At 41.0% G+C, this 13,897-nt stretch overlaps 1 protein-coding gene across 1 annotated transcript in view; it reads right to left on the bottom strand.

The window, feature by feature from the left end:
* Nucleotides 1–9,713, bottom strand: part of podxl2 (podocalyxin-like 2) — a 93,459-nt gene extending 83,746 nt beyond the window's left edge. Inside the window, exons 1-3 of the mRNA XM_068316378.1 lie at nt 9,588–9,713; nt 6,339–6,463; nt 6,138–6,236 (exon numbers count right to left, since the gene is read on the bottom strand). Of these exons, the coding sequence (XP_068172479.1) occupies nt 6,138–6,236; nt 6,339–6,463; nt 9,588–9,624 (261 nt within the window). The 5' untranslated portion in view covers nt 9,625–9,713. The remainder of the gene's footprint in view (nt 1–6,137; nt 6,237–6,338; nt 6,464–9,587) is intronic.
* Nucleotides 9,714–13,897: the final 4,184 nt, after the last annotated feature.

The following is a 13,897-nucleotide window of genomic DNA, read 5'->3' as shown; positions in this document are numbered from 1 at the left end:
AGAAAGTTGTGTTCCAGCCCTAAGTGGGAGGGGCTGCTCCAGGTCCTGTAGATAACTGACGGCTGTGGAGGTCCCGCAAACCCTTGTCCACACTGTAAGAAGCAGGGACTCCTACCAGACTCAACCACCCACTGGTGTTGAGGGGAAGTCTGACCACAAAGGGGAGTGTATGTATAGATTCCACTCGTCTCAATGTCAGTGAAGGAGGGAGAACCTCACACCTTTTAGGGGTAGAGATTTTGGGGAATGTCCTTATTGCCATACACAGCCAAGTACAGGACAAGAACACAGTGAGATAATAGGAGAAGAAAGAAAGGTGACATCACCAAAAGATGTGGCTTGTGTCACCAACAAGTTTTTCAGTTTTCACTGATATTTCAATTGCGCAAGAGGACACAAGCCAGTGTCTTATTGTGCCGGTCCCAAGCCTGGATAAATACAGAGGGTTGTGTCAGGAAGGGCATCCGGCATAAAACTTTTGCCAAATCAAAGATGCAAATCAAACCTATGACTTCCATACCGGATCGGTCGAGGCTCGGGTTAACAATGACCGCCACTGTGGAAATTGGATTACTGTTGGTCGAAGGAGAGGAGGAAAGTGCGTTCGCACGAAGACAAAACTGTGGTGAGACCAGCAATGTTGTTTGGTCTAGAGACAGTGTCACTGAGGAAAAGACAGGAGACAGAGCTGGAGGTAGCAGAGATGAAGATGCTGAGGTTCTCTTTGGGAGTGACCAGGAAGGATAGGATCAGGAATGAGTACATCAGAGGGACAGCACATGTTAGAGGTTTTGGAAATAAAGTCAGAGAGGCCAGACTGAAATGGTTTGGACATGTCCAGAGGAGAGATAGTGAATATATTGGTAGAAGGATGCTGAGTTTTGAACTGCCAGGCAGGAGGCCTAGAGGAAGACCAAAGAGGAGGTTTATGGATGTAATGAGGGAGGACATAAAGGTAGTTGGTATGAGAGAAGATGATGCAAAGGACATGGCTAGATGGAGGCAATTGATTCGCTGTGGCGACCCTCAAGGGAAAAGCCGAAAGGAAAAGAAGAAGAATAGCAGTATTGGAAACTACATCCGATGCAAGTGCCGAACTACAGAAGACGCTGCACGCTTACAATCATGATGTCATTATTTCAGTGATGTTTATCTGTGAATGATATGTTCATTGTCAAATGATTTGGAGGCTACTAGTATTTCTTGTGGATAGTCTTCTCTGCAGCCTATGAAAGTGATCACTCAGTGAGGGTCATGGAGGAATTGTCCCCATAATGCCATCATCATGATTTTTGCCTGATGATGGCATCAGCGCCACCATTGTTAAAAATTGTATTGTTGTATTTTATTAAATTTCCCAGTTTTGGTCCATGGCTTAAAAGCCATGGAAGGGGGGAATGTGATGGAATGTTTACAATAAAATAATAAAATATACATTACAGCAAATGTAAATGTGTTCGAGAAGTTGACAGAGTCATAGGGACTATCTGACCTTGATGTTAGGCAGAGTGTTTGCTTTTCAGATGAGTATGGGCAGTAGATTTATCACCATACTTGCATAATGTGTTTTGCAAAGATGACTTATTGTTCGACATGGGGTTGGTTTGACATGTGGTCGGTTGCCGGTCAGTCCAGTGACTGCCCACCACATACACACACACGGCAGAGCTTGACTATAAGAACTCAACAAAAACTTCAGTTGAGTTGAGTGCCAGCTCGACTCCCTGGATGTTGTTAAGAGATCTCATTTGATAAGTATCTGTTGACATTTGTTTGTCTGCATCATCGATGACACTGTTGAACTTCTCAACCTATGTATGATTTAAATTGACAAATAAATATTTTTGACTTATGTACTTTGTCCTGTCTTAAGAAAACCTCTCTCCACCACACTCAAAATACCAGCCAGTATTCACCCATTCACATTAAGCACTGACAGAGGCTGTCATGCAAGGTATCGCCTATTCATGAGGAGTTGAAACGTTTGACATGTTCATTCACACACAACACTGGTATGATTATTTCTGTGTAGTACTTGTGTGGTTATGATTTGCCCTAAACATCTCAGAAAGACACAATTATTCTTTTTTCGGCTTTTCCCTTCAGGGATCGCCACAGCAAATCAGTTGTCTCCATCTAACCCTGTCTTCTGCATCCTCTTCTCTCACACCAACTACCTTCATCTCACCATCTTGATCTCTGCTACCTCCAGCTGTCTCCTGTCTTTTCCTCAGTGACACTGTATCTAGACCAAACAACATCGCTGGTCTCACCACAGTTTTGCACACCTTTCCTTTTCTTTTGAGCTGAAACTCTTCTATCACACATCACACCTGACACTTTTCTCCAACCGTTCCCTCCTGCCTGTATACGCTTCTTCACCTCTTTTCCACACACTCCATTGCTCTGGACTGTTGATCCGAAGTACTTAAAATCCTCCACCTTGATCTCTTCTCCATATAAACCTCACTCTTCCACTTAGGTCCCTCTCATTCACACACATGTACCCCATCTTATCGCTGCTAACCTTCATTCCTCTCCTTTCCAGGACAAACCTCCACTTCTCTAGGTTCTCCTCCACATGTTCCCTGCTCTCACTACAGATCACAATGCCATTTGCATTGTGATCTTACAGTCCTCATACATGTCCTGAACCGCTCTAACATACTTCTCTGCCACTCCAGACTTCCTCATACAATACCACAGTTCCTCTCTGGGCACCCTGTCATAAGCTTTCTCCAGATCTACAAAAAAACAATGCAGCTCCATCTTGCCTTCTCTGTACTTCTCTATTAACATCCTCAAAGCAAATACTTTATCTGTAGTACTCTTTTTTGGCTTGAAACCATACTGCTGCTCACAAATGCTCACTTCTGCCCTTAGTCTAGCTTCAACTACTCTTACCCGTAACTTCATTGTATGGTTCATCAGCTTTATTCCTCCGTAGTTGCCGCATCTCTGCACATCTCCCTTGTTCTTAAAAATGGGAACAAGCACATTTCTCCTTCATTCTTCAGGTATCTTCTCACTATCTAAGATCCTATTGAACAACCCAGTCAGAAACTCTACTGCCACCTCTCCTCGACACTTCCATACCTCCAAAGGTATATCATCAGGACCGAGTGTCCTTCCACTTTTAATCCTTGTCAATGCCCTCCTCACTTCATAGTGACTGATCTTTGCTACTTCCTGGTTTGCAACAGCCACCTTTTCTCGTCTTTGTTCTCTCTCATTTTCCTCGTTCATCAACTCTTCAAAATACTCTTTCCATCTTTCCATCACACTACTGGCACCTGTGAATAGACTTCCATGCCTATCCTTAATCACCCTAAACTGCTGCACGTCCATCTCATCTCTGTCTCTCTGTCTTGCCAGAGAGATATAGATCAGTCTCTCCCTCCTTACTGTCTAACCTAGTGTAACCCAGGTTTATAGTAATTAATCGAAATTACATACACTCCCTTAATGCGTGCATTTTGTAGACACTCCCTGAGTGGAGGGGGGGATGTTCCCTAGAACCAGGAAGTAAACAATAAAAACTAGGACGGCTTGTGTGGACAGATGAAGCTGGAGGAATGCATGGAACGGCACGCAGAAAGAGAGCTCCGTGATATATATTTTTTTTTTTCATCAGACACAGGGGAAGTGAATAACTTCGGAATATGTTGTAGCTTCCCATAACGTGGAAGTTGGTAACGTGGTGTTCCCGCTGTTACAAGAGAGAGACACAGCAGAGCCAATTAGCGTTTTTTCTTTCAAGTGGTTTCCATTGATTATCCTGGTGAGTTGGCTGTTCAATACTGACATTCGTTACATTTGTTTAATGCTACCATAAAAGATTGTATGAAGTAAAAAACCAGTCAGGATAAATCTGTTGCGTACTGTTCAGTGTTTTATTTTGTGATTATTATGCCGGTTGTAAATGCAAATTAAGTAAGCACATGTGTTGTGTATTTGGATAAGCTAATGTTCTGGAAATGAGTAAAACGCTAATATGATTGATTGAGAGGTGAATGAAGAGACAATGGACTATTAGTATAACAACAACAACAAAAAACATCTCTATTGTGATGATTCTGCTGGTGTTAAGCCCATATATAATTTTCTGCACACTCTGGCTGTGCAGGCTGGTTTTTTTTTTGAGGGAAAACTCTCCCAGATGACCAAGTGGATGATCCTTAATACCAACCTTGGGAAGACTTCACCCCCGTCCAATAGTTGAGCCGAAGAGGAGGACGGTAGGAATAAACTGATAGGAGACTTCAAGGAGAAGCACTTCTTTCCCCTCTTCCATGGTGAATTTGGAACTTCTTTTTTGTTGTTGTTGTTTTTCCTCCACTGAGATCGCAGGATATATATATACATGTATTTTTTTGTTGGGCCCAACGACGGATAATTGGAAGGGTTAAACCATATTAAGGTTGACGGTTGATTGGATAATTTTTTTTGCATTTTTCCTATGTACACTCACTAATTTTATTTTTTTTTGCAGCATTTTTGTGTATTATTTATATATTTGAATTGCCTAGTCGAGGTATAAGAAAGGAGGGACATACATTCATAAAACCTGATCAATTTAAATATATTTTTCTTATTATACTTCCACGGTGTCTGTGTGTGTGTTTTTTGTGTGCTGGAGGTCTTACTGCTCTATATAGAGTTGCTACTACCAATCTCCTTATTGAACCTAAAGATCTTAATTCACAGAGTTCCAATTATTGATGATAATGATAACCTACAGGTAAGCCAGGGTTACACTAGCATAGAAGTCATCATAATGATAATGATAATTCAAACTTTATTGATCCCCAGAGGGGAAATTCTCTTTACAATCAGTGCATGCATATTTGTGTTAGTTTTTAGCACATCACACAGTGTTGTGAACAAGGTCCCTGAAACACAGCACACTAGGGGCCTGTAATCATGCAGTTAAGCCCCAATTGGCCTCTGCTACCTCTACCTTAACCTTACGTTGCATCTCCCTGTACTCCTGTCTACTCTCCTCAGTCCTCTAAGTGTCCCACTTCTTCTTAGGCAATCTCTTTCTCTTTATACACTACCCACTAACAACATTGAACATCACGGCTTCTATTTCCAGCTTCAGACCTATCAGTCTATCTGACTCTCTTTTTACCTCCAGGACATTCCTAACAAACTCCTCCTTCAAGATAACTCCTACTCCATTTCTCTTCCTATCTACACCATGATAGAACAACTTGAACCCTGCTCCTAAACTTCAAGCCTAGCTACCTGTCCACCTGGTCTCCTGAACACACAGTATGTCTACCTTCCTTCTCTGCATCATGTCAACCAACTCTCTACCTTTTCCTGTCATAGTTCCAACATTCAATGTCCGTACTCTCAGTTCTATACTCTTGGCGTTCCTCTTCTCTCTCTTCATACGAACACACTTTCCTCCTCTCCTTCTTTGACCAACATTAGTCCAATTTCCACCGGCTCCCTGTAGGTGAACAGCACTGAAGTTAATATATTTACGTAAAACTATCAGAACACAGCATGGGTCCAGGGCCGAATGACGAGGACGCTGCATAGACACCTATCTAAAGATACATAGAGGTCCCTCTTGGCCAAAGAGATGCCAGGAAGATGGTAGGTAATAGCCAATGGCAGAGCACCTGTAAGAATGTTGCATTTAGGGAACTTTGGGAGCTGTGAGTAGCAGCCCATACTGTATTTTTACCTTTCGTATCCTGAAAGTTCTTTCGTAACAACAGGCAATATTTTCCTGTTCTGGCGTTTCATAACTGGAAAATTTCGTATGAAGAGACATTCGTAAGTAGAGGTATCACTGTATAGTCGTACCGTAGAGCAACCCTTGCTTAAAACATTAACACAAGATTGGGAAAACGTCATTGTTTAACTTCAACAGTAACACTTCCACGAACCTTTGTGCTCTAAATTCACCAATCACAAATCTCTAACACCCCACCCCCACCCCCATCCCGCAAACATGTTAAACCCATGCCTGCAGCTAAAACAAAGCACCAGTCATTATTGTCTATTTCTACTGGCTGATCTGTGAGTCAATTAGTTTTTAATTAGGTGTTTGCATATGCTCATGAAGACGCAGTTTTTTTTTGCAATCTTTATCCTTTAATTTCCCTGCAGATTCTTACCTTGCTCTCCTCAATCACATCTAGGTTTTCATCCATTGCTGTGTTTTGATTGGCAGATAGCAGACTTAAAGGAGAGGTCTTTGTAGAATCCATCTCTGCCTGGGATCGTGACAGGTCTTTTATCTTTCGCAAGGACATGTCATAAACTAAATGAGGCTGGACAGGAACTAACTCTTGGACTGATCGATGTTTGATTCTTACTATGTCCTGGGTGAAGTTAGGCTGTGCTGGGCCTTCATCCTGGAGATGGGTCAGTGGAGGACTGAGGAGTATGACATGCTGGGATAAACCCAATCTGAAGATATGACAGCAGTCAAGAAGAGCTACTGCAAAGAGAGAAAAAGACAGAATTAAAGATAATGTTTCTGTGTGATGCTGTTTCCTTTGTATAAAATATGCTGTTTTAGCTTGTGTCCACCTAACTGGCAGCAAGTTTGGAAGTCAGAATCCGCAAATAGGTGTAACAACAGAATGAACAAATGAATGATTAAGTTCACCATATATATAGCTCCCACAAGAGCAGATTTTATGTCGTATACCATGTTTTAAAATCAAATATACACCTCCCTCCCAGTTCTACAGTGTATATAGTTCTGTTGGTGTTACCATACAAACTCTTTAATGAAGGACAATGCACAAGTTGTCGCACACTTAAGTGTTTAACTTTTCACTTTTCCTATTTCTGTTTTGGTATATGATATTTAAGGGTTATAGGGTTACGATTTAGGTTATTTAACCTAAATCATAACCCTAAATATCACACAGATTAACAACTCACAATTCACAACAATTTAACAATAACACAGCATAACATCCTTTATCGAGTTTTACTCAATCATATTAATATATATATACATAGTTAAGATATAATCACATAATCATCCTCATCAAATAATTGTAATGTTTTGTCAGATATGTGCCTGCACAATCATAAAATAATTTTTATACTGTATAACTATGCTTTAAAGGTTCATTCATTGTTAAGATTGTGTAACCGAGTCAGATCACTTAAAATTATGGTTCTGCATATTCTCATTGGCTTGACATTTTTTACACAAATCAAGGTCTGAGTAAAAAAAATATAAGTTGTGAATGTCAGAGTGTTTGGATTAAATAGTCTCATAGTATTCAGTGCTGTAAAAAAAAAATCTGTTCAATCATATTTTACCGTAAGTCTATCCTATCCTATCCTATCCCATAACCCCGGAGGGTCATTGGGGCACCACATTGGGCACACCACAGATTGCCTACATACTGTATGTACAAGAAATTTAGTTGATGAAGCTTATATTCAGGTTCACTCAATAGTCCAGAAGTTACAGTGTGTTTAATATTTTGTTTTTACCTTTATATAATTTTATGTTCAGTTGAGTTGAAATTCACAATTCGCAAAAAACAGTAGTAGCAGTATCAATGCCCTCTTAAAATAATTGCCTCAATAATTTTTTCAGATTTTTCAAGAAAAATAATGGATGGATAAATGGATGGATGGATGTATGGATGTATGGATGGCTGGATGGATGGATGGATATCATTATTTATTATCTGGGTTCAAGTCCCACTCTGTGTGAAGTTTACATTTTCTCCCTGTGTCCGCGTGGGATCCATCTGGGTTCTCCGGCGTCCTCCCACCTCAAAAAACAAGCACTTCAAGTGAACTGGCCGGTCTCAAATTGTCCATAAGTGTGAGTGTGTGCGTGTTTGTCTGTCCTTTATGTGGTTCCGCGTCACACTGGTGTTGTGCCCAGAGTGTACCCTACCTTACACCTTAAGTCCGCAAGGACAGGCTCCAGCAACCCGTGACCCAGGACAGAAGAAGCAGGTACTAAAGATTAATGAATGAATTTGCATCTACAGTACTTGGTTGAATAAACATGCAAGCAGTTCATTTACAGCTATTAGTACGGTCCTTGGATCATGTTATTATAACTGCTTGTATGAACAACACAGTACTACACAAATGATGAGTATGATTCAGTGACGTTTGGTCAGGGGAGGCAGGTGAGGCACAGTCTCACCTGGCACAGCCTCACCTGCCGTCAAGAAAGAAAAAAATTAAAAATGGAAGAATTAATTACATGGTTATATTTATAGTTATTTTCCATTTAACGTCACCAATTTTAGGTCATTTTTACCCAAAATCGCTGAATTTTCATATTTACCGCTGAAATACTGAGAAGAGACCTGCAATAGCTCTATGAACTAAATTTCCATAATTTAGCTTATGTATATAATGTAAAGTGTTTTTTGTCAACTACTGTATGTGTGTAACGTTTTTCTTGAGTCGAGCGGTCCTGAGAAGAGGCACGGCTGAGGCACGGCTGAGAAGAGGCACGCAGTGAGGCAAGCATATCTCCGGCCTCATGGCAGGGGGCGCTGGTGATCCCAGGGATTCGAACGAGAATTCTTCTTCGGCAATAAAAGACGTGACAGCAAACTACAGTCATTCATTTATTTTCAGCTCGCCTTGATTTACTATAAAAATGGAGGATTACATATCACCCCAAAAACATTTTTTCAATGTTTTTGTTCAGAAGGAGCAGCACAAGGACTTCATTTATAAGTAAACGTAACATATCAGTGAGCATGTAGGCAACAACATAACAAGGTTGTTTTTTTTTAAAACAAATGTGCTAACTGTGTGTTACAGTTTATTCGTGTAAATAATTCTGCTATGGGACTTTACAAATAACCCACTCAATGTTGCTAATAAAATGGTGAATACGCTACACTGTAGGTTCATATTTTTGTAAATCTAATTATGATAAAATCAGTGCCTCACCAGCCATGAAGCTCACCGCACGTCACTGGTATGATTACATTGATAACGAGAAATGCTTTATATGTTGTCATGGGTAATGGTTAAGGTTATGCTATGTACATTTTTTTTTTATCGTAGCACGCACATTTATGACGACAACAAAAACTCTACACGCAAAAACATTTGCCCTGCCTCTGAGAGCTGAGACCACTTCTAAAGATCTAACCTCACAACAGCCCTACCCCAGCTCTGCTCAGCAATAGGTCCCGGTGTGTACGCGCATGTGTGTATTTTTGTGCGCACACGTATTTGTGTGTATGTGTCAGACGTTGTAGCGTCTATCTGATTTAAGTGCATTGCGCGCGTCACACTCCCCGTAAGTCTGTACATCACTCTTGCAGAATTTAACTGAGTGCCTACAGACTGCCGAATATAACACGATTCATTTGATAATTATCGTCCTATGTAATGCAAAACTGCCCATCTCCATTCTTGTTGTCGGTGTTAACGTGCCTGTGGTTCCAAAGAAGCCTGCTTGGCGTTGATATATTTATGTCATGTTTCTTGGTTTGGCGCGTGGGTGCATGGGTTTGCGTCGTTTTAGAAATGTGCGTCCATTAAAAAAAATACATCAGATCAACAGCTTGTCTTAATGGCAGGATGACATAGATAGATTTAAAAAGACTCACCAATAAGTGTAATGTGGAACATGCCTGCTGGATTCATCAACACCGATCACTTCCTCCGTTAGACAGTCAGACCCCGACACACTTGCGACTGCTTTCCTTCAGGACTGTCTGAGCACGCTCTCGCCCACGGTGTGTGATGCCAGCAAGTGATGCTCCCTCTGCTGGTCGCTCGATGACAACCCGCAGAATAAATGCAGCATTATTTGCTGCTTAAATGCAGCAGGTCATGCTGCATTTCCTAGTAAACAGTTCAGTTTCAAACTTTTGATAGCCTATAAAAAACAAAGTCAATAAGTGACAAAATAAAAAGCAATGAAGTCCATGAAAAAATTCATAATGACTTTGATTAAAAAAAACCTTGCCATGTCATGGCAAATTTATACGTTTGCAAACCCTTTCGTTGGTGTTATTATTTTCAGTGCTTATCCAAACAATATTTAAATTTCTCAACAACCTAGTGTGCACTCCATTTCAGCAAACTGAGAGTCCGTATTGTTATCCCAGGCAAAATTATGGAATCAACAGTCTTGGAGAATGATCATTCAGTTCTTTTTTTCATTTTGTAGAAAAAAAGCAGATCACAAATATTCATTCATTCATTTTTATTTTATTTTATTCAAACAGGGGGAAAATATTATGGGAAAAAAACTATATCACTAGTACCTTGTTGCACCTAATTTTATAACAGTTTACAGTCTCCGAGGCATGGACTTCAAGTATATGTAAACAGTATGCCTCATTAATCTGTCTCCAACTTTCTCTGATTGCTTTTGCCAGCTCTACTATGCAGGTGAGAACCATGGACCATGTTTATTCAATTACTTGGATTAAGATCCAGACTGTTTTCAGTTACATTACAGTAAAGTTACATTGATCTAATTGTCTTTATACTAGGAGGGTCTTTACAGTTTTTGATCTATGGTAAGATGTATTAACATGTTGAAAAACTATGCCATCATCTCTAAACATCCATTCAATTGATGGAAGAAGAAGTGTCCAAACTGTAAAGGTAAACTTGTGCATTTATTGCAGATGTGATGATAGCCATCTCCTCTGTGCCTTTACCTGACCTGCAGCCCCACATCATGAATAACTGTAGAAATGTTCATGTTTTCTTCAGACAGTCGTCTTCATAAATTTGTAGATGTAGATTTGCCATCCAGTAAAATCTTAGTGAACAAAATATTCATGAAAACACACAAGAGTGTTCTGAACAACAAAAAACAACACCAGCAAAAAGCCCAGAGAAAAAAACGGGGACGGGGGGCTTACATAAACAAACGCAAAATTACTGTCTCTGATCTCTACGATCTCTGATATCATCCAAGGCGATGCACCTGGGATTGAACCGATTGGTATGCCGGATCCACCCTTGGCAATGATCAGCTGTGTGTCAATGGGGGGGCAGTGACTCAGTGGTAGAGCGGGTCATCCAATGTTCCAAGATCAGCGGTTCGATTCCCACTCTCGCCCAAAATTAACCGGAGTGTGAGCTGACAGTGAGAAGTGTCAGCTCACCTCTGGAGCACTGCCAAGGCACCATTGAGCAGGGTGCCGTCACCCTTAGAAGTTGCTCATTTGGGCGCACCGTAAATGAGTGGCCCGCCACTCTACCTCCCCCTGCATGCATACAGATCCCGTGTGTGTGTGTGTGTGTGTGTGTGTGTGTGTGTGTATGTGTGTGTATGTGTGTTCAAGGCCTGTACAACTTATATATAAATGTGTGAATTACTAACACTAGAGTGTGCCACTAATTTCCCTTTGGGGATTAATTGAGTATATAAAATTAAAAAAAAAGAAGAATTTAAAAAATATATGTATTCAATTGTTTGTTTATCAGCTGCGATATTTTTTTTTTTAACTGATATCATTGCAGAAGCAGAGGTTTTTATATTGTATCTAAGATTTTGAATATTGTTGTTGCTATTGTGGGATGTTGTGTGTTAACATCCGAAAATAATAGAAAAACAATCCAATATTTTGTTGTGAGGTATAGTTTGTCTTTTAAGAAAATGAAAGCATTGTGGAAATATGTTCATTTACCGCATATTGTGTGACAGCAACATGAAATGTGTGAATGTTATGGCCACAAAAGACCGATGCTGTGCTAATTGTGTTTAGAGTTTTGAAAATGTGACTGCTGTTTGGAAAAACGCTTGTTAGCGACTGGAAGAAACTGTAATGTGTTCCAGGACCACCTGTGAAAAATGAAATTCCGCGATATAGAGACGAACTATTTATTTTAATATTTACAGTGATTTAAACATTTACGAACCCTCCCCTAACTGATATTAAGCCACCTTATATTTGTCCGGACAAGTTCTACTTCTACCGCTGCCACTGCTAGTGTGACCGTGAGCTCACTCCGCCAACCTACGCTTGCTGAGTTTGGTAAACAAATGAACAAAGCCACCACAGACAAACTAACTAATTCAATCACAAAGTGGGTGCTGCTGATTGCCGGCCAATTTCAATTGTGGAAGACGAGGGCCCAAAGGAGGCGTTTCCGATAGCATCATCTGACTCTAATTTCCAGCTACCATTGAGAACTACGGTGATGAAAATAATTCACCAGCTGTACAGTGATGAGCGGATCGTGAAAGAAAAGTTGTTGGCAGGGGCCTGCCATGTCGCTCTAACGGTGATCACTGGACATCGGTAAGCAATTATAACTACCTGGGAGTCACCGCACACCTCATCGATGTAGGGTGGAAACTCAAGTCTTTTACATTAACTGTGAGCAAAATTGTGACTGGCTATTATGCTAATGCATGCGCCGAGCAGTTTGATGCTCTGACAAAGGAATGGGAGATAGAAAACAAAGTGACAACGATAGGAACCAATGGTGCAAGAAACATGGTCGCAGCAGCACGTCAGCTGCCTTACGAGCACATTCCATGTGCTGCACACATGCTGCAAAGAACCATCACAGTCTGCCTTGAGGACGGCAGCTATGACACCGCCCTAGCAAAGTGCCGCAAAATAGTCGGGCACTTCAAGCATAGCCCTGCCAGTATGGAAGAACTGCACCTGCAGCAGACCGCCCTCAGACAAGCTAGAGAGCCCCTGGTTCAGGATATATCCACAAGGTTAGACTGTTTACTATCTATTGGGGTAATTGACTCTGGATAGTTTTCTTGCTCCTGGTGTGTGTGTTGTGTGTGTGTGTGTGTGTGTGTGTGTGTGTGTGTGTGTGTGTGTGTGTGTGTGTGTGTGTGTGTGTGTGTGTGTGTGTGTGTGTGTGTGTGTGTGTGTGTATGAGGGTGCGTAAGTTTGGTTCAATGCAACTTCTGTATGTACAGCATGCTGCTCAAAACTTACAGCCCCCCTGCAGAACTAATGCAGTTTTTGTTTTATATTATTGAAAGATGGAATTTGGCATTCTCTATTATCTCAAGGTACCTGAGTAACCACGAGGCTGTGAATGCCACTTTGGCCACACAGAAGCCTAAACTGGCCACACTGACCGACCTAGAGTGTGACAGACTACAGAAGCTGGAGGTCGTTCTTGAACCCTGTAAGTATGTCCTTGTCTCTCGCACGCACACTCCACACTCTCACTTGCTCACACATACACACACACAAACCTCACTTCGCCTCACCTCTCATTCTCTCCCCCTTCATACACTTACTGCTCCCTCCCGCCCTCCCACACACCACTGTCTCTCATTCACTGACACACACAAACACAAAAGGTACAAAAGGTTGTACTCTTACACTATCTCCTTCTTTAAGAGTGTCCATGTCTTTTGCTGTGCGGTTGTAATATTTCTCCTGTCTCTGTCTGTTGTATATGAGTCCTTGTGTGTTGTTTGTTACGTTTGGCGCTAACAGAGTGTCTTTGACAGGAAGAAGTGTCCTGGTCCTCCTGCTCAAAAGTCTCTGTCCTGGCAAAACCATTGAATCTCAATTCTGAGGCTGTTCTGTAAATATTAATTCATACACTTTAAAAAAAAACTCTTAAAAAGGTTCACGCTCTGCGTTCACAAAAACTTGCTCTGCACATAGTTCTTACTTTTGTAATCCAAAACATTGATTTGAATCTCAATTTTGAGGCTGATCTGTAAATAGTTTTACAATAAATAAATATAGCAACTTCTGATCAATCCATGTCAATTTCAGACTTAAAATAACGTACCTATTTAAGCCCCATCCATTTTCGGTCAAACTACACCAACTTCCGGTTGAAGCCCTGCCCATTCCGAGAACAGATACGGATACAGATAATTTAGATGGTTCAACAGATACAGATACAGATAGATAGTGGTGTACTCGCTCATCCCTACTGCTTATCCAGTACTCTTTTCTAC

Source organism: Antennarius striatus, chromosome 5 (assembly GCF_040054535.1).
Source record: "Antennarius striatus isolate MH-2024 chromosome 5, ASM4005453v1, whole genome shotgun sequence".
Taxonomy (NCBI): Eukaryota; Metazoa; Chordata; class Actinopteri; order Lophiiformes; family Antennariidae; genus Antennarius; species Antennarius striatus.
This window is presented reverse-complemented; position numbering and strand designations above follow the sequence as displayed.